Source organism: Erinaceus europaeus, chromosome 13 (assembly GCF_950295315.1).
Source record: "Erinaceus europaeus chromosome 13, mEriEur2.1, whole genome shotgun sequence".
Taxonomy (NCBI): Eukaryota; Metazoa; Chordata; class Mammalia; order Eulipotyphla; family Erinaceidae; genus Erinaceus; species Erinaceus europaeus.
The window spans coordinates 13293163-13314407 of NC_080174.1; the positions used below are offsets into that span (position 1 = coordinate 13293163).

The 21245-nt window shown below is 44.2% G+C and overlaps 2 protein-coding genes across 8 annotated transcripts in view; one reads left to right on the plus strand and one right to left on the minus strand.

Moving 5' to 3' along the window:
- Window positions 1-5689: 5689 nt before the first annotated feature.
- LOC103107759 (UL16-binding protein 1-like) lies at window positions 5690-8151 on the plus strand. Its single transcript, XM_007516575.2, is given in 3 exon segments — window positions 5690-6008; window positions 7726-7965; window positions 7968-8151. Coding segments are annotated over 3 exon segments (600 nt in total). The 3' UTR covers window positions 8009-8151.
- Window positions 8152-13734: 5583 nt separating this feature from the next.
- The window catches only part of LOC132542669 (retinoic acid early transcript 1E-like), a 35222-nt gene continuing 27711 nt past the window's right edge, over window positions 13735-21245 (minus strand). For 5 of the 7 annotated variants that reach the window (XM_060205335.1, XM_060205334.1, XM_060205336.1 and 2 more), the window contains 4 exons: window positions 16496-16591; window positions 15670-15933; window positions 15153-15425; window positions 13735-13890 (listed from right to left, as the gene is read on the minus strand). In XM_060205335.1, coding sequence (XP_060061318.1) covers window positions 13787-13890; window positions 15153-15425; window positions 15670-15933; window positions 16496-16568 — 714 coding nt within the window. In that variant the 5' untranslated portion in view covers window positions 16569-16591 and the 3' untranslated portion in view covers window positions 13735-13786. Of the gene's footprint in view, window positions 13891-15152; window positions 15426-15669; window positions 15934-16495; window positions 16592-20237; window positions 20389-20717; window positions 20815-21245 lie in introns of those variants that run through there. The other 2 variants (XM_060205337.1, XM_060205338.1) reach the window with 2 other exon arrangements.

A 21245-nucleotide genomic window follows, 5' to 3' on the forward strand; every position in this document is an offset into this window, starting at 1 on the left:
AATTTAAATGGACGTTGGTTTCGTAATCCTTTGCCATTAATTCCATTTGGTATCTGTGACTGTTATCAATCCTGACCTTCTGCTTCTGTAGGGCAGAAGCATCAGGACAAAATGCAGACCAGTGAGGACAAAGTTTGACTCCTGTACTAGTTTCCTGGCCACAGAAGTAGGGACTAGGTGATATACACATTTGGGTGTTCCAACACCTAGCTAATCATCCCCCAAGTATGTCTCAGAAATATGCTTTATCCTGACAGTGACTTAAAAAAATGGGTGGGGGATAAGTGGTTTACAGTTAACAGTAAATACAGTTGTTGGTGCATGCCCAAATTTCTCAGTTTCCTGAAAAAACGCACTAATCCCCTGCCTAGGTCCTCCTCCACCATTGTGCACCAGGACCTGAAATGTCTTCCCCCCACCCCCAAGCAGGCCCTCAGAGTCCTTTACTTCAGTGCAATACACCAAACCCAGTCCAAGTTCTGGTTTGTGTCTCCTTCTGTTCTTACTTCTCAACTTCTGTCTATGAGTGAGATCATCCCATACACATGCTATTTCTGGTTTATCTCATCTAACATGATTCTTTCAAGCTCTACCCAAGATGAAGTGAAGAGGATTAATTCTTTTTTTTTTTCATTTAACAATGTTTTTTTGGAAAAAAATGAAATTTATTTAAGTTTCAATTTTTTTGTAGTTATGATGGCCAACAGATATGTCCCACAGGCCAAATTCAGTATTCTGCTTGATTATTTATGTACTTATTTATTGGTGATTTAATAATGATCAACAAGTCTATAGGATAAGAGGGACATAATTGGATTCCACACAATTCCCACCACCAGAGTTCCATATCCCATCCCCTCCATTGGAAGCTTCCCTATTCTTTATCTCTTTGAAAGCATGGACCCAGGATCATTATGAGGTGCAGAAGGTGAAAGGTCTGGCTTCTATAACTGCTTCTCTGCTGGACATTGGGCATTGGCAGGTCCATCCACACTCCCAGCCTGTCTCTCTCTTTGCCTAGTGAGACAGGCCTCTGGAGAGGTGAGGTTCCAGGACACAGTGGTGAGGTCATCCACCCAGTGAAGTCAGGTTGACATCATGGTAGCATCTTCAACTTGGTGGCTGAAAAAGCATTAAGACATAAAACAGAGAGTCAAGGAGTAGTGCAGCAGGTTAAGTACAGGTGGTACAAAGTGCATGGACCAGCGTAAGGATCCTGGTTCCAGCCCCCAGCTCCCCACCTGTAGGGGAGTCACTTCACAGGCGGTGAAGCAGGTCTGCAGGTGTCTGCCTTTCTCTCCCCCTCTGTCTTCCCCTCCTCTTTCCATTTCTCTATGTCCTATTCAACAACAATGACATCAGTAACAACAATAATAATAACTACAATAATAAAACAAGGGCTACAAAAGGGAATAAATAAATATTTTTTAAAAAAGACATAAAACAAGGGTTGGGCGGTGGTGCAGTGGGTTAAGCACATGTGGCGCAAAGTGCAAGGACCGATGTGAGGATCCCAGTTCGGGCCCCTGGCTCCTCACCTGCAGGGGAGTCACTTCACAGGCGGTGAAGCAGGTCTGCAGGTGTCTATCTTTCTCTCCCCCTCTCTGTCTTCCCTTCCTCTCTCCATTTCTCTCTGTCCTGTCCAACAACGAACGGCATCAACAATGGCAATAATAATGACCACAGAGAGGCTACAACAACAGTGGCAACAAGGGGGGGGGGGGAATGGCCTCCAGGAGCGGTGGATTCATGGTGCAGGCACTGAGCCCAGCAATAACCCTGGAGGGGAAAAAAATAAAATAAAATAAAATAAAATAAAATAAAATAAAGAAGACATAAAACAGAACCAAATATTTAATAACCAGAAATCTAAAGGTAAAACTATATAACTAGTGAGATTTGGGGTCTCCATTCTGGAAAAAGCTAGTAGGTCTATTTTAGGTATATTCCAAGGGGCCCATGACTTTACTTATTTTTGCCTGGGCCTGACAGCTAACATGCAGGTGGGCCAAAGCAGTTTTTAATGAAAGTCACATATAAAATGATTTCATTCCGGTAATCATCTCAATGGTTTCAAGCTCATATCTGCCCATCTTTCCTACTGAGCGAGACTTGGCTTGCGCTCCAGGATCTTCTTGCAACCTTAGTTTTAGTCTAGCGATAGTCTCCTTGCCAGGGTGGAGGCCTACATGGATGGTTGTACCGTTTGCCTTCTCTCGCTGCGCTCACTCAATGTCAATGATGTATTTCTTCCTATAAAATTGGGTTTTGCCAATCTGCTGTCCTCTGTAGTGCCCTCAGCAACCTGGACTTCATCATCTTTTTGTATTGGCATGGGTCAAATGTCACGAAGGGAATGAACTTCATTTTGGCCCCTGGAGCTCCGGCGATGGCCGGAAAAGGGTGAATTCACCATTCCTTTTTTTTTTTTTGTCTCCAGTGGCTATTGCTGGGGCTCAGTGCCGTGCCTGCACTATGAATCCACTGCTCCTGGAGGCTATTTTTTTCTCCTTTGTTGCCCTTGTTTATCATTATTGTTATTGTTGTTGTCATTGTTGTTAGATAGGACGGAGAGAAATCGAGAGAGGATGGGAAGACAGAGAGGAGAAGAGAAAGATAGACACCTGCAGACCTGCTTCACCACTTGTGAAGCGACTTCCCTGCAGGTGGGGAGATGGGGGGAACGGGGATGTAAATTGGCCCAACTTCTGTGGGGAGCAGTCTGGAGAACTCTTAGAAGCCCAGAAATGGACCTACTCTATGCCCTGGCAATTTCTCTCCTGGGATATATCCTAAGGAGTCAAACACACCCCTCCAAAAAGATCTGTGTATACCTATGATCAGAGCAGCACAATTTGTAATAGCTCAAACCTGGAAGCAACCCAGGTGTCAAACAACAGATGAGTGGCTGAGGAAGTTGTGGTCTATATGCACAATGGAATGCCACTCAGCTGTTAAGAATGATGAATTCAGGAGGTCAGGTGGTAGCGCAGCGGGTTAAGCACACATGGCGCAAAAATGCAAGGACCGGCATAAGGATCCCGGTTTAAGCCCCCAGCTCCCCACCTGCAGGGGGGTCGCTTCACAAACGGTGAAGCAGGTCTGCATTCCCATCAGCATTTTAGGCAGGTTCCTTTGTCCCCACAACCTCTCCAGCATTTGTTGTTGCTATTCTTTCCCATTTATGACCTGACAGAGGTGAAGTGGTATTTCATTGTTGCCTTTATTTGCATTTTTATGTCTGTTGGCCTTTTGGACCTCTTCTTTGATGAATATTCTTTTCATATCTTCTCCCCATTTTTAGATGGGGTCATTTTTGTAGCTTCTTTTCTACCACAGGAGCCACTAGTACCTGAGGTGCTGTGGTTCCTGTGGCCCAAAAGGCAGGTCTAGCCACACTCATGTTTTGCTATGGGGCCACAGCCACAGAGCTGGGCACTTCCATCAGAGACATGTGATATGCAAAGCCTAAAATAATTAACCTCTGTCCCTCTAAAGAAACTTCTTTAAAGGGGGCCATTGAATGGAGCGGGCTGGGTGGTGCCATGCCCAGTTAAGCACATATGCAAGGATCTGGACTTGAGCTCTGTTTTACTGTACTCACATGCAGTGAAACTTGTCTGCAGGTGTCTGTCTCTCTTTCTCTCCCCCTCTGTACCTACTCCTTCTCTCTCAGAGAAGGGAAACAGTGCCTGACTTCCTCAAGTATTCTCCAGATTTTCTTCCCTCTCACTGTTGGGGGAAAAAAAATCTTGGTCACAGAAGTTCAGTTCCTAGTCACGCTATTTAGAGAAAGACTGTGAAGAATTTGCAACTGGTGAGCGCTGAAAGCTTTCTTCTTATTGAAACCCAGTCTCTTGGGTCAGCATTGGTTCTGAGAAGTGGCGTGGTTCTGGGAACTGGGCAAAGGATACAGACATTTGCTTTTATCCTCTTTGTCCCCATTCTTGTGTTTTTTTCTCTATTTTAATTTCTTATTCAAATGTTAAGGTTCCATTTGACTGCCCATCTGGTTTGCCTCCAAGTTCTGCTAATTTTCATTGTATCTCTCTGGGTAGAAATCTCCAGCTGACATTCTGAGCTTCCTCAATCATTTCTATCACTGCACCTGCCTTGTGCTTGATGTAGAACACCCCCTCCCTGGCCTCAGCTATTCCCACATTGCTACTGCTGCAGTCCCTCCTCAGGAATGAGGAATGTTATCTCCTGCTGAGGCAGACAGGCTAAGGGTTAACTTCTCAAGAGAAGTTCTAGGGGTTAACTTCTCAAGTGAGAAGCAAGGGTTAACTTTTCAGCTGAAGAAAAGTGCATCAGGCAGCAACCCCCCTTTCCCACCCCACACACCCAGCACAAACAGGGCTTTCTAGTGCTGTAATCATGTGGCCTTGGTCAGTGGCCTTAGGATCTGCTATTTCTTCTCAAGAGCTGCTGACAACCCAAACAAATTGCCCTCTTTAAAAAAATAAAATAAAATAACCTGTCAGGCTAATTATTGCTATTTATTATAGGAAAGCTGATAATTATATAAAAGGGCAGGTGTCCCTGCACTCAGGGTTCAGTTTCTTTTATTTGGACATGAGCCCGCTCGGCCTACTGGCATTGAATGAACTGTGGTTTGTTTTTATTTTTATTTATTTAATTTTTTATTAAAGTCTTGATGTGTTCCATCTCTCTTGCTTGAGAGTCTGATAACACTGCCAACATTCTGGGGCCAGGTGGTAGAGAACCTGGTAGGCACTCACATTACAGTGTGCACAGACCCAGGTTCAAGCCCCTGGTTCCCACCTGCAGGGGAAAAACTTCACAAGTGGTGAAGCAGGGTTGCAGGTGTCTCTGTCTCCATCTCTACCTCCCTTCTCAGTTTCTCTCTGCCTCTATCTAATAAATAAATAAATAAATAAAATTAAAAAAACAGCATTTCCTGACTTTCTGTAAAAGTCGCCACTGAACTCCATGGGAATTCTAGTGTTCTTCTCACCTCTGTTTTCTTCATACTTTAAGAGAAGGGCTGAAACTCTTATTGGTTCCTTTTGACTTGGACTCATCTGTGGTTCTTCATAGTATATTCACCCTGGCATATCCCTTCACGGAGTATATTAATTCCTTCCTTATTGCCTGGCTCAGAAGTTCATCGTTTTGTTTCATGGTGTGTGAGCCATCCCTTCTGTAGCCCCCTACACACTCTCCCATCTCTCTCACAGGACACGGGTAGCTCCTGTCTCTCCCCTGGCATCTGGACCTGTCCTTTCATAATTATCTTAGCGCATCTCTCAGAAGATGAAGTCTGGGGGCCAAGTGGCAGCCCACCTGTCTAAGCTCTCACAGTACAGTGTGCCAGAGCCTGGGTTCTAGATCCTGGTCCCAACCTGCAGGAAGAAAGCTTCATGAGTAGTGAAGCAGGTCTGTCTTATCTCTCTCTTCCCCCTCCCCCTTTCAATTTCTCTCTATCTCTATCTAATAGTAAATAAAAAAATATATTAACTCTGAATGATGCTGGGATTGATTTTGTGGACACTAGGGGAGGGGCTGAAAGTGATAGTGGTGAAACTTTTCTCTGGAAATGCATTTTGATATCACACAGAGGCCTTCTCTTCCTTTTCCTCTCACCTTTACTTGGGGGTGAGGGGTTGGAGGGGGGGCTTGAGAAATAATAGTCTGTAGCTGTTGTTGTCACAGAGCTGGGGGTGGGATGCCTGTGGTCACTACTCCTAATGCCAACCCTCTCTTGTGTCTTTCCTGCACAGCTGGTCATTGTCTTCACTATAACTTCACCATCACTCCCAAGAACAGACCTGGACACCCATGGTGTGAAGTTCAAGGCCAGATGGGTGAAGAGATTTTTCTTTCCTACCACTGTGGTGATAAGCGAGTCATACCTGTCGGTCCTCTAGGGATGAAATTGAGTTCCACGGAGGTCTGGGAGAGACAGAGAGAAACTCTGAAAGACCTGGTAGAGGAGCTCAAAAAGGCATTGCTTGACATTAAGCCAGAGATGTCCACATCAAGAGGTAAGTCTGAGTGACTCAGAGGAGAACAGTTGTCAAGGTAATGAAATGACGGTATTTATGTGAAATTTGGAAGCTAGCTTCACCCCCCCAACCCCCCCCAAAAAAAAAAAAAAAACTGCAGCCAGTACAGGACACAGAGGATAGAGCAAGCCAGGAGACATGGAGGGACTGGATATCAGGTTTAGACAAACGATTGGTCAAGAATAGACATGGACAGCTGGAAAATGTGAAAACAGGTTAAGTCCTATGCAACTTCTTAAAAGGAACAACAATGATATTATAAAGACCCCAGAAGGAACGAGAGAACGTAGTAGAACCTCTACATAATAGTAGTTGAGAAACTATTTATTTATTTTGCTGGGCTCGGTGCTGGCACTATGCATGAATCCACTGCTACTGGAGGCCGTTTTTTTGTTGTTGTTGGATAGGACAGAGAGAAATTGAGAGGGGAGGGAAAAATAGAGAGGGAGAAAGATAGAGAGACACCTGCAGGCCTGCTTCACCACTTATAAAGCGACCTCCCTGCAGGTGGAGAGCCAGGAGCTCGAACCGGGATCCTTATGAGGATCTTTGAGTTTTGTACTGTGTGCACTTAACTTGATTTGAGTTTTGTACTATGTGCACTTAACCACCCCAACCCCCAAGAAATTATTTATTTTAAGCAACTAATATTAAAATACAAGACACACAAAGAGTTTTTTATAAATGGGGGAGGGAATCCATACAAATACTAAGGTATATTATAAACTGTTGAAAACTAAAGATAAAGACAGAATACTAGAATCACCTAGAGAAAAATGAGCTAAGTATACAGAAACACTTGTAAGATGACTGTAGACTTTGCCAGAGCAAGCTCATAGCATAGAAAAGGAATAGGGAGCCAGATGGTGGTGCACCTGGTTGAGCACTCATTACAATGCACAAGGACCCGGACCTGAGCCCCCAGTCTCCACCTGCAGGGCGAAAGCTTTGCAAGTGGTGAAGCAATGTTGCTGTCTCTCCATCACCCCTTCCCTCTTTATTTCTGGCTGTCTCTATCCACTAAATTGATAATAAAATTTTAAAAACTTAGAAAGTAATTACTTTTAAAAAGAAAAGGAATAGCACGATATATGTAAAATGTTGAACGAAAGGCAATTTAGCTCATACTTTTTGACTCTTCCAGATGAACATTTACCACTAAAAGGGAATAAAAGTTTTCCGGATAATAAAACTTAAGACGCTTTATTACCATCAAACTGGTGATAGTGAATATGTGTTACTCTTACTACTCAGCACCGATGACAACATCATACGGCCCAATTTAAGCGTGGGCAGAAAATCTGAACGTATGCTTCTCTAAAGAGAATAGCTAGTTGGTCAACAGACATATGAGATGATACTCATCACTACAAAGTATTAGGGCAGTGCACATTTAAATCACAATAATAGCACTTCACACCAATGAAAATGTCTTACATCAAAATGATCAATAGCAAGTATTGGCAAGGACATGGAGAAAAAAACTTGTGCCCTCTCTCTGTCTTCCCCTCCCTCTCCATTTCTCTCTGTCCTATCCAACAACAATGACATCAATAACAACAACAATAAAACAAGGGCAACAAAAGGGAATAAATAAATATTTAAAGAAAAAATTTAAAAATAATAAAAAAGAAAGAGTGGTGAACTTTGTTTTTTGAAAAAGGAAATAGTTGCTGACCCTCTGTTCTGGGGACAGACCCTTTTTCCCTGCAGGGCACAATGATGTGTCAGTGTGGAGCCAACAGACGCACCCACGGATCCTGGCAGTTTGGATTTGATGGACAGACATTCCTCCTCATTGACTCAGAGAACAGAAACTGGACAGCAGTTCATCCTGAAGGCAAAATGATGAAAGAGAAGTGGGGGAAGGATAGAGGCATCACAGAGTTCCTTAAGAAACTCTCCATAGGAGACTGCAAAAGCTGGCTTGAGAAGTTTGGGGACACTGGGAGAAATTAGTGAAGCCAACAGGTAAATGAGAGAAATCAATGAACAATAAGTTAATATACAGAGAGAGATGTTTCAAACTCTCTCCCACCTGTATAATTATTCCCTGGAGTTGTGGTACATCTGGGCATTTCTCCTGTTTTCATTGCACTCTTAGGTCACTGATAAAACCTAATTCTCCCCCCTCGCCCCATGCTCTCCTTTTTTAAGAGAGGGAAATATGAGGTCTGAGTACTGCATAGCTTTTTTAAAAATATATTTATTCCCTTTTGTTGCCCTTGTTGTTTTATTATTGTAGTTGTTGTTGTTGTTGATGATGTCATCATTGTTGGATAGGACAGAGAGAAATGGAGAGAGGAGGAGAAGACAGAGAGGGGGAGAGAAAGATAGACACCTGCAGACCTGCTTCATCGCTTGTGAAGTGACTCCCCTGCAGGCGGGGAGCCGGAGCTCGAACCGGGATCCTTCTGGTCCTTGCATTTTGCGCCACCTGTGCTTAAACCTCTGTGCTACCACCCACCCGACTCCCTGAGTACTGCACAGCTTTAACATATGGCAGTACCATGGATTGAACCTGGGATCTCATGCATGCAAGTCTGATACACTACCACTTCACCATCTTTCTGGCCCAAGACTTTCTGCAAAAGGGAGTCTAACTGTTTGGCTCTCTGGTACACAGGACGCGAGGCCTTCGCTCAGCTTCATTCCCTACCCATAGCACCCCAGGAACTAAATAGTAGGAAATCTGTGGGCCTCAGAAAGGTATCTCTCTAGGTTTGAAAGCAAGCCTGGGACTGTCACTTTTCCATTTCCGCACCACCAACCATAACCTATGCACATCTCAAGCTAACCTAATCAACACGAGTGCCACCCCAGCATGCTTCACTTCAGACTGTGTCCAGAGACTTCACGTGTGGAATGACAACCCTTCAGCTTCATCACTTGGGTGAGACCTTTCCTTTCATAGTATTCTCTAATTCCATCCCAGGTGGTTCACTTCCTAACAAAGTCCCAAAACCTAGATATAAGACCAGGTTCCAGGAGATAGAGCATATGTTCATTCACATGTATCCATAAACTAGGGCAAATATATACCTGAAAGCAGAAGTACACTAGAGTTTGCAGTAAGTACCCCCCAACACTTCATCTCCACTATTCCAACCTTTGAGTCCATGATTGCTCAACAATTTGTTTGGCTTTGTATGTTAACTCTCTTTTCAGCCACCAGGTTCCAGATGCCATCAGGATGCCAGCCAGGCTTCCCTGGACTGAAGACCCCACCAATGCGTCCTGGAACTCAGCTTCCCCAGAGACTCACCCTACTAGGGAAAGAGAGAGGCAGACTGGGAGTATGGATTGACCAGTCAACGCCCATGTTCAGTGGGGAAGCAATTACAGAAGCCAGACCCTCCACCTTCCTCAACCCACAACGACCCTGGGTCCATGCTCCCAGAGGGATAGAGAATGGGAAAGCTATTGGGGAGGGGATGGGATATGGAGATTGGGTGGCAGGAATTGTGTGGAGTAATACCCCCCCATTCTATGATTTTGTTAATGTCTCTTTTCTTAAATAAAATTTTAAATATATATTTGAAAAAAAAAAGAGAGCTCTTGTATTGCCGTCCTTGACTATCTAGTTGTAGTTTTTCTGAAGCATGTGTGAAGCATCTGACCTTGAATCAGAGGCCGAGAGACCTTGAAGAGTCACTGAAATACCCAGCTGACCTGTGAGAAACCAGAGGAGGAGGTCTTTAGAGGTTCTTTGTGCTGTTGTTCTGTTGTTTTTAGTTTATCCGAAAATGCCTGCATTCCTGAGTCTCACAAATAGACTGAGAGAGGGTCACCCGCCTCTGTCTTTCTCATCTAGAGAGACAGCAGGTTTGCTTTTTCCTTTATCCTCTCTGTACAGCTCAACTTGCTATTAATCTCTCTCTCTCTCTCTCTCAGTAGACCTGTCTCTTCTCTGGAATTCATTTCTGAAAAAAATGAAGGAAATATGAAACTAATCTTAGTTAAACATTCAGTTCCATGGGCAACTGCTCAACTCCCCAGCACTGAGAAGCAGTTAAACTTACACTGATGAGCTTAGTAGGGCTGCAGGGCACAAAGAAGCTGCTGTTCACAGGTGAGGGAACACCTACCAGACCTCTGCTGTCCTCAGATTGGGAGCAGGCAAAAATGCCCATCTCCTGGTATCTCTTGGAATGTGTTTAACCATACTCTGTAAGGTGCTTCTTGAGATTGTGTCATCTAACTAGCTGTTACATATGGAAAGCAAACTCAGGAGACTCAGTGGGCATACCTTGGTGCTCTGGTTTTTCCCAACATTAAAACCAGGTTCCTAGAGAAATTATACGGACATCAATGTTTGGTGTAAGTAGAAATGATAGGTGCAGGTCACCTCTGAGCTAGCTCCCTGTTCCTGTTTTCCTTCTCTTTAATTTTATAAATTATAACATCATATTACCCGTGAGTAGATTGTGATAATGTCAATATGTTGGCCCACACCAGGGACCCTAGTCAGGGAGTGTTGTATGCTTTACGTTGGTTTGTTCTAGCTCTCCCCCGCCAAGAGAATTGGATCATTCCTGCTAGTTTCGTGGCCCGCTTGGCCCCGCCCCTAGGAACCCCGTGAGAGTTCCAGAGTTGGGTGTTAGAGAAGCAGGTTGGGCCACGTGGAGGTAGAGAAAATGGCCGCCTCACGCAGTAACCTTTCCTGCGTCTGAACACCAGAGTGGAGCGCCAGCAAGAGATCGAGGTGCGGAAAACAAAGGGTTTTTATAGGAGTAACTTTCGCCATAATGGGAAGGGGGAGGAGTAACCATAGCACTCCAGGATAGGATGATAACTCTCGTGAGAATGGGAGGGGGGAGGAGTAACCAGAGCACTCCAGATATCGCGGGGATATAGACAATGTCCTGAGGGCACAACATGGCTGAACAGGCACTCCGAGAATGTCCCAACTCTCCAGGGAACTAGCAGTAGGCCTGAGGGGACAACATGGCAGATGTGACTGCATTGGCACAATTTCCCAGCAAGGGAGTCCTGAGATTCCCAAACAGACATGATGGCCTAGACCCTAAATCCCTCTCTCCATTGTTTCCAGTCATCTCTATCAGGAACAACACAACAGACCCCTTTGTGGGCCCCATAGGACCTTGCCCTCAACATGGATCAACAATGGTAGAGAATGTTCCATCCATTTTTACTTACCAATAAATTAAAACGCAATTTAATGAATTTTTCCCTACCAGTGTTATTGCTTGGACTTGATGTCTGCACCAAGCTTCCAGTGACCATTCCTTAACTTTCTTTTATTTATTTATTTTTTTTGGATAAGACAGAAATTGAAAGAGGAGAAGGGGGGGCCAGGCTCTCCTGCACTACTTCACCACTTGTGAAACATCACCCCCTGCAGGTGAGGACCAGGGATATGATATGATAACATGTGCCCTCTACTGTGTGCAGACTTACCTGGCCTGTTTCTTTGTTGTTGTTTTTAATAACTTTATTGGTGCGAGCAATGGCTATAGCACAGTTGTTGGCACATGAGTGCAATTTCTCACCTCTCCATAAATGCCTATAAAACACTCTCACCCCCACCCCCAACATAGGTCCTTTTCCACCTTGATGCACCAGGACCCCAACAACACTCCCATCCCAGTCCCCTTCCTGGAATATACCAAACCCAGTCCACTTTTACTCTGTGTCTTTCCTTTCTGTCCTTATGCCTTAAAGTCTGTCTCTGAGTAAGAGCCTCTGGTATCCATCCTTCTCTTTGGGGCTCATCTCACTTAACATTATTCCTCATGCTCCTGGCCTCCTAGTTCTTAAAGTAAACAAGATCCAGTAACACGAGGCTGGACCTAGTCTTCAGACTCAGGTCCGTCGTCATCTTGACTAATCTGGAAGCAACAAAGTTCACAAGGCTCCTTGTCAGATGCAACTACATGAAGCCAGTCACAAAGACTGAAGGAATGAGAGAGAGACAGGCTGGGTGTATGGATTGACCTGCTAATGACCATGTTCAGCAGGGAAGCAATTACGGAAGCCAAACTTCCCAGTTTCTGCACCCCATAATGACCCTGGGTCCATACTCCCAGAGGGTTATAAAAAATAGAAAAGTTATCAGGGGAGGGGATGGGATATGGAGTTCTGGTGGTGAGAATTGTGTAGAGTTGTACCCCTCTTATCCTGTGGTTTTTGTCAGTGTTCCCTATTTATAAACAAAAATTAAAAAAAAAACAACAGATTGTTCTTAAGGCAGTTCTTGGTAAGCTAGCTATCTCAAATACCTTTTAGGAAGAGTTTCTCAGAAACACTGTTATTTTACCCTTGAAGTATTCAGTGTGAACAACATTTCCAAGATTTCTACTTTGCCCTTGACTTTAACCTTCTCCTACTGAAACTGTTCTTATTTTTTAAAGAAAAGAAAGAAAGAGAGAAAGAAAGAAAGAAAGAAAGAAAGAAAGAAAGAAAGAAAGAAAGGAAAGAAGGAAGGAAAGAAGGAAAACAAGGGAAGAAAATCCTATATTTTCACTAGGGAAGATACCCTAAGGGTATGGAAAATTTCCAGAATCAATACTTCCATTTTCAATGGGATGAATAAGCTCCAAACCAAATATCCATGTTGTCTTCTTAGGTTTCTTGTCTTTCTGCAGTGCCAAGTTTGAAATCCCACCATTTTATCAAACAGACTAAATGATCTATTTATTTATTTATTTATTTATTTATTTTAATTTGAGACATAAAGAGACAGAGGAACCAGAGCATTGTGCATTTCTGGCTTATAGCTGTGCTGTGAAAATAATCTGGAATATCTTGGGGTAGGGGTAGGGTGGGAAAGATAGTGTAATAGTTATGCAAAAAAAAAAGACGTTCATACCTGAGGCTCCAGAGTGCCAGGTTCATTTCCCTGCAGCACTGTCAGCCAGAGCTGAGCCATGCTACGGTCTCTCTGTATATCTTTCTGTAGCTCTCTCATTAAAATAAAACATATTGGAAAAAAAGAATCTAGAACCTCTGGGCAAGGTGGAGAGATACCATGATGGTTATATAAAAAGAGTTTCATCTGCCGGGAGTCGCTTCACAGGCGGTGAAGCAGGTCTGCAGGTGTCTATCTTTCTCTCCCCCTCTCTGTCTTCCCCTCCTCTCTCCGTTTCTCTCTGTCCTATCCAACAACGACGACAACAACAATAATAACTACAACAATAAAACAACAAGGACAACAAAAGGGAATAAATAAATAAAATAAAAAATATTTTTAAAAAAATTTTAAAAAAAAAGAGTTTCATGCCTGAGGCTTCAAAGTCTTAGGTTCAATCCCCTGTACTACCATCAGCCAGAACTGAGCCATGCTCTGGTATCTATCTATCTATCTATCTATCTATCTATCTATCTATCTATCTCTATCTTTCTCTATGTATCTCTTTCATTAAAATAAAATACATATTTTAATTTTTATTGAAAAAGGAAACACTAGCCCCCGGCTCCCCACCTGCAGGGTGTCGCCTTATAGACGGTGAAGCAGGTCTGTAGGTGTCTATCTTTCTCTCCCTCCCCCCGTCTTCCCCTCCTCTCTCCATTTCTCTCTGTCCTATCCAACAATGACATCAATAACAACAACAATAATAACTACAACAATTAAAAAAAAAAAAAAGAAACACTGACAAAAACCATAGGATAACAGGGGTACAACTCCAAAATATGGAACCTCAGAATACCAGGCAATGCTGAATATACTATGTCTGGAGTTACATTCCCATCATCCACAGTAAACTTTAATGCCATTAGCACACACACTGTGCATATCAACAAAATGTCAAGTAGGACAGAAGTGTGATTATTGGCATGATCCAGGTGATTAACCAGGTGGATGGATAATGCTGGATGGTTTCTTCTGCCTTGGATGATGCTGAAAAGCAAAAGTGAATACTGTCAAACCTAAGTAAGTACCATCAAACATAAAAAGATACCTTCCCACAAGTACTTCCCCACATTGGCACATGTTGCCTTCATATTTGCTACATCATGTGAAAGCCATGCTCTGGGACTCTGGACATTAAAGAGAAAGGGATTGTGTCTCATTCTCTTAAAAAGAGAGATAGCAAATGTCTATAGAGACTGACATATTTCTTATAAAATAATGAAGACCACTTTGGGGATGAAAGAGTGGGAGTGCTTAATGTTGTTTGAGGTAGATGGGGAGGACTTCATACGAGTTGGCTTTGCAGAGGCCAGCGGTGATACACTCAGTCGAGCTCACACATCACTGTGCTGAAGGACCCAGATTCAAGCCCCTGCTACTCCACCCTATAGGGGGTATACTTCATGACTTGTGAAAGAGGTTGGAGGTGTCTATCTTTTCCTCGTTCTCTCTATCTCTCCTCCCCTCTAATTTCTCTCTGTCGTAGCTAATAAAGTAGAAAGAAAAAAGAAAAGAAAAGAAAAGAAAAGAAAAGAAAAGAAAAGAAAAGAAAAGTGTGGGGTGGGGGGAATGGCTTTGGAGAGCTGTAAATTCATAGTGCTTGGTGCTGACCAAGCCCCGACAATGACCCTGGCGGCAATAAATAAATATTAATGTTAATATTAATATAGCAAATAGCTGGCTTTTGAGTTTACTAAAGGAGAAATGGAAGAGAGGATGATAATAAGGCCTGGAATGGCAGTGATACATGTAGATTTGGATCACACATAGTCAGGGGAATAGGTCCCTCTTGAATGTGTGTGTTCACCCACACAGATCTCTTCCTCTACAACATGCCGCCCAAGGACACAAGTGAGACTCCAGCATGCAACATGCAGTTGAAGTTAAACTTAGCAGCACCACTGCTGGCAGAGAGAGCCATGATTTGTGGAGGATTGACCAAAGCCAGAATAGGAGAGCAATGTGTCTAATGTCAAGGTCACTAGTGAAAAGAGGAGATTCTCCTGTTGGTAGGGAAGGGAGTGTAAAAGGAGGATGTGTGGAAATTAGGGCAGTTACTGACTCTACAAATGGAGTTTACCCCAAAATTTGACATTTTCTCCATTCTCTCTCTTCTCTTCTCTCTCTCTCTCTTCCCTCTCTCCTCTCTCTTCTCTCCTCTCTCCTCTCTCTCTTTCTCATACATACATACACAAAAGGCACAAACTTTCACAGAGAGCTCCCACACCTTCCAACTCCTGCCCAGATACCTGTGGAATCCAGTATTTTCTCCCAGTACACCAAGAATCCCTTAAGCCAATGATTACAGTCTTGAACTGAAACCTTCCTGAAATAGTTTGACATGATCTTGTTGTTATCCAACTGCCTCTTGAACTTTAAGAGCCCCTTATCAACGAACATCCATCTCATGGTCATTGTGTCAATAAGAGCTGTCTGTCCATTGACGCTGAACTCCCAGGATGCACCAGTGCACAGTCCTTCTTCTCCCTGACAGCACATTTGGGCCTGCAGGGAGTAGGGGACTACACCCCCACACACATCACCACCTGCATCTGAAAGTCCCTCCCCTCCCAGTGCCCAGGGTGTCTCTCACACTCAGGGCCTGGATCTCCTCTCCAGCACCTGCCTTTTCCTGCTCAGCAGACCCACTTTGTCTCTGAGGTGGGACCATGGTCAGTTGTCACACAAAGCCCCTTCCCTCCTGTGTACTGCCCCCTCCCCTCTCTTTCTCCATGTCTCTAGCTCCCACCTCCTCCCCACACTCACTTTTGCGCAGGCTTTTATCGAAATCGAAGAGAAATAGGATCACCCTGAGGTCTTGTTCAATTTGTTCTATATTGTTTGCCAAATCTTTCCATGTTCTGGTGTTCTCGGCCTTCTCCCCCAGCACACCTATAGGTGTGGCCTTCTTGTTGTCTCTGTCATAGTAAAGGAAAAGCATTCCGTCCACTGAGCACTGGGTTTCACTCCAGGACTGTCCAGGTAAGGGCAGAGATCTGACAGTGAAGTTGAGGCAGAGAAAGTGAGTACCTGTGAGAGAAGATGCAAGTGTGAGCCATGGCTTCCCTGTGGAGGGAGGGTCTTCATCCCAGCCCCTCCTGCTTCTGACTCTTGAGTCCTAGCTCTACTTTAATTTTCTGAGGTTTGTTCACATAATTTGATGCTACCATGTTTTCTTAGGTACTTACTGGTACCAGAATTCAGATGACAATTTTATCCATAACCACAGAAAGTATAATATAACATTTCTCCTCAAAGGATCAATGACAATATGAACAGAGAATATTTTTAATATATAGGAAGATTCCACAAGATCCTCTCAAGTTCATTATGTCCCCTAGTTTCATGAGAGACTCTTGGAGGAGCAGGCGGCCTTGGCAGGAGAGAGAGCTGCCCCCTGTGAGCACAGCACCAGGCTTGGGGCCTTAGGCCAGGTCCCCAGGAACTGGGTGTCAGTAACCTCCTGGGAGCCAGTCCAGCCCCCCACACCCTCCCCTCCTGAGAGACCTGGACAGGCCCCACCTGCCTGAGCCCTGGGTGATGCCCCTCCCTCCTCCTCCCCAGCCAGGTGGTGACACCCCAAGACACTCACCTGCCAGAGTCTCCCTGGCTTCCAGCAGCAGTAGAACCAGCCCCAGCCCTGCAATGGGAACCGCCAGTCCCATCTTGCCAGCAGTTTTAGATTAACCTGCAGAAACACAGGGCTGTCTTTATTCCTTCAGTTGGGACCACTGCCCAAAGAACACACACAGGGAGGACTGATAATCACTACTGGAATTCAGAGGAAAGAACAGTTTTACCAAGGAAGTATTCTGCATATATTTAAAACATGTTAGGTTGAAAATGGTATGTTACACAAGAAAATTCACCCGAATAGCCCCTCAGCCTCCTCTGCCCATGCCCAAAGCCTCTTCTGATGTGTGTAATATTTTAACTTCATTTTCTTTCCTTCCACCTAATCCTGATCACTTAACCTTCTTTTTTGCCTTCTCCCCTCCGTTCCTACTCCATCTTGATTAGGTTTTCTCTTACCAAATATCCATCAGTGTTCATCAAACACTCAGGGTAGGGACCAAGGAGATTATTCAGCAGGTGGACAGCAAGCCATAGAATGAGAAGACCCTGGATTGAATCACAGGCACTGCAGGAGAACCCCACGGTTAGCACCAAGGATCTTCATGAGTGGTTAGGAACTGTGTTTCTTTCTTTCTCTGTCCCTCCCTTCCATTCTCTTTCCTTTTTTTCCTCAAAAACGGAATAATGACAAGACAAAGGGGCAACTTAATGGTATCACTACTGGCTGAAGCCCTGTGTTCAATCTCTGTCACAGCATTTCAGTCTTTCTTTGTCTTACCATTGTGTCTGGTGTCTTCAAATTTGTCACCACAGTGTTTACTTACGTAGGCTTGCACAGATGTTGCCTGCAGTATGTTTTACGTAATTTTTTAAACTTTATTTATGTATTGGGTACAGGCAGCCAGAAATTGAGAGGAGAAGGGGAGATAGGAAGAGGAACATAGAGACACCTGCAGCACTGTTTCACCACTCACAAAGCTTTCCCCCTGCAGGTGGGGACTAGGGGCTCAAACCTGGGTCCTTGTTTATTGTAAACGTGTGCGCTAAACTGGGATGTCACCACCTGGCTCCCTTGCAATATGTTTATCTCTGTGCAGGACTGTGGAGACTCTCTCATGTGCAAACACAACTGAGTCTCAAGGAAAAGTCCTATAGGGAACCCACAGAGATAGGCTAGTTGAGATAGGCACAGAGATAGGCTATGATTCACTTGACAAGAATCCCTCTGCAGAGGTAGGTCAGGCTAAGAGAGCAACTTCCAGTAAAAAAGAGACCCCATTCTCAAGGTTCTCTGACAGCAATGTACCAGTTAGGTGGGGGTTGCCACTGTAGCCTGGGCCAAGACTGAGCTGTGTGTGTGAGCAACAGGTGTGGTATAACTTTTGTATCATGGAGACTATACTGCAGATGAAGACTGTACTAGGGTATAGGTTCTGCTTGTGAATGAAATGTTTGACCTTGTAGGTCAGGTCAGGGGGTGGCTTCCTGAAACTGACAAAGTGTCAAGAAAGGGATATTATGACTCCCTGGAGGGGGAGTAGCCCTTAGAGTCTGTTCAGGTATGAAGCAAGCTGGCTTCTGGGTTGTTTGTTCCAGGGCCTGTAAAGCCAGCACCTTGTGATATGGGCAAGCCTGTTTCTGATAGGTGAGAGCTAAGGTGGGTGTAGCTGCAAAAACAGGTGGGTCTCCTTTGCTCAAACTGTAGAGAATAAGAGACAAACACAACAACTACAATCATCATCATCTTAAATGGGAAAAGAGCAACAAAAGGCAGCCGAGGAAAACAAAGATGCCTATTTGAAGAGACCTATGCGTACCTATGTTCAAAGTAGCATAGTCTATGATAGTCCAAACTTGGAAGCAGCCCAAGATACCAATAGCACATGAGTGGCTGAAAAAGTTGTGGTACACTTACACTATGTAATATTGATTATGCAGCTACTAAATATTATGTTGGTATCTCCTTGGCAATATCTTGGTTGGAAGTTGAAGGTATCATGTTGATTGAGGTAAATCAGGAAGAGAATGACCAATTATGAGTGATCTCATTCAGTGGTGGAACTTAAGAGAAAAGAAAAGAAAACATAAGGTGAAGTTTGGATGTGGTGTATTGCTCCAAACCAAAGGACTCTGGGGGTAAAGGAAAGTAAGAGATGGGATGAAGGGATATTGGACATTGGGATCCTGGTGTTTGAATGGTTAAGAGGCTCTAGAGTGGAGGACAGAGTGTATCTCAAACACCTAAACACCTATCATGGGGAGGTGAGGGAGTGCCTATGTGTCATTGTACTATAAACCATCAAACCCCCCCCATAAAGTAGAAATTTAAAAAAAAAGAAAAAAAGAACAGAAAAGGAATAAGCATAATAGTAAAACACGAGTACACTTATAGGTAAAAGAGACAAACAGAAATAAAGGGGAAAAAATCAAATATGAGTGTACGCACATGCCCACACCCAATGATGGTAGCAGTGCTAATGTGTAAAGTTTTATAAGAGGCAAGCAACAGATCGGTTCCCTTCATACCAGCTGGGGAAAACACTGGTCTGATGATGCGTCTCCAAGTTCCCAAAGTACCTATCTTTGCAGTCTCCACTGCAGTGGTGAGTGGGTGGAGCTGAAGACACCGGTAAAATGGTTGTTTCAGGTCATGAGCCAATAGCCTGCCAGTTTATATGTCATGCTCTACAGTTCAGAACTGATTGAGAAAAGGGCACACGCCCTTGTATTGTTCTCAGACTAGACAGTAAGACTGGCCTGGAGGTAAGCTGTCCCTTCATAGACCTCTGCTCAGGGTCATGACCTGCTCCTTTTCCACTGTCACTGGAGCTGTGCTGTATTTCCTGTGGGTCCTGTCGTCTCTGAAGTGTCTAGTCACAACACCAGGGAAACCCTAGTTAACTGGGACTGTCTGATGCTATGACCATTTTGTTTTGTTTTTATCACCTACTTTATAAGTGGGTAAGAATTTTAAAATAATAGTGAGAAAATAGTAGGAAGGATTTTCTTTTTTAAAATTTTTTAAAATATTTATTTATTCCTTTTTGTTGCCCTTTTTTTTAAGCCATAGGATAAGAGGGGTATAACTCCACACAATACCCACCACCAGACTCCATATCCCATCCCCTCTCTTGATAGCTTTTCCATTCTTTAAGCCTCTGGGAGTATGGACTCAAGATCATTGTGGGATGCAGAAGGTGGAAGGTCTGGCTTCTGTAATTACTTCCCCACTGAACATGGGCACTGACAGGTCAATCCATACTCCCAGCCTGCCTCTCTCTTTCCCTACTAGGCGGGGCTCTGGGGAATCAGAGCTCCAGGATACATTAGTGAGGTTGTCTGTCCAGGGAAGTCTGGTTGGCATCATGCTAGCATCTGGAACCTAGTTTTCAAGAGCACTATGGGAAGCAATTTACACTGTGGCAGGAGTTTTAGAAAGAGTATCACACCTGGAAGACAGAAGCCAAGTAGAAAAAAACAGATAATCTCAGGAGATCAATGGAAAGCTGACTAGAGGTGGGACTAAAATGAGGACTAGAACAGAGGGGGGAGCATTAGAGGGACCGTTCTTCATGACCCTAATGTAGCCACGACTTCATGAGCTTTTCTATTTCTGCACATTGTTTACCCCACTTGTATATGCACACCTGATCACAGAGTCATTTGTGCGACTTCCAAAGCAGTATCTGTGAGCAGACCTGACTTCTCCCAGAGGGATCTAACCTTAGGGCTCCTCTCAGAACAACAACACTACTCACTAGTCAGGACCAGAGTAGGCTTAGCAGAAGACCACATCTGGATGTTTCCTCCCTTGGCATAAAGTAGCCACAGACAGTCCACTACAATTCAATCCAGAGAGACCTGCCCACACTCCACACAGCCAAATATTCTCCAGGGACAGAAAGCTCCTGGTTGGTCAGATTTTGCTGTCTAGCTAGCCTGCTTCAGTAAGTTCACAAAAGGGGTGTTGGGTACCCCCTGTATTTGTGTGCTGAGGCATTGCTGATTCAAGAACAGCTGAGACCACCACCTGTGATGCTAGAAGTCTAAGATCGTTTCACAGAAAACTTTCTTCCTGCTGGAATCTGAGGTGGAGTTTACTTCTGAAATGTGGCCAGGCAGGTTCTCAGCTGGGGCTGCAATGCATTTCACCTCTGGAGTGAAGACTCTAGAACCCTCTTCTTCCTCCAGTCAGCCTTCTTCAGGTTTGGGCTTGGGGATGGGAGGTAAAAACTTACAGCTCATCTCTGTCCTGTTCAATGTGCTTGGCTGTTGCTCTGCTGTTCACATATGTTGCAAGTTTCCCGTGACTTTGTTGTATCCCCGTCTCTGCAGCTCCTTCTGTGCTGGCTGTAGAAAGGCTTCGACACACTTCTCCCAGGATCTAAGGAAATTTCTTGAATAGAAACATGCTAGACTTGCCTTCACGCAGTCATCTTAGTTCTGTCCTTTTTATCACAACATTAAGGAAATCAATTAAAGAAAGCCAGACTTGATCTTAACATCAAAGAAGCAGCACAGTTTCCATATGGGCCCCTCATTTGGGTCAAAGTCATCCTTTGCAAACTTGAAGAGGCCTCAGTTTTGATCTTTGTAATTACAAAGGTCCATAGAGGTAGTCTGCTCTTTCTCTTTCTCATTGAACTACTAAATAGGTCTTTAAAAACAAAGATTTATGGCGGTGCACCAGGATGAAGTCATAGACTACATTGCACAAGGACCCGGGATCAACCTGCAGTCCCCAACTGCAGGGGAGCATCTTCAAG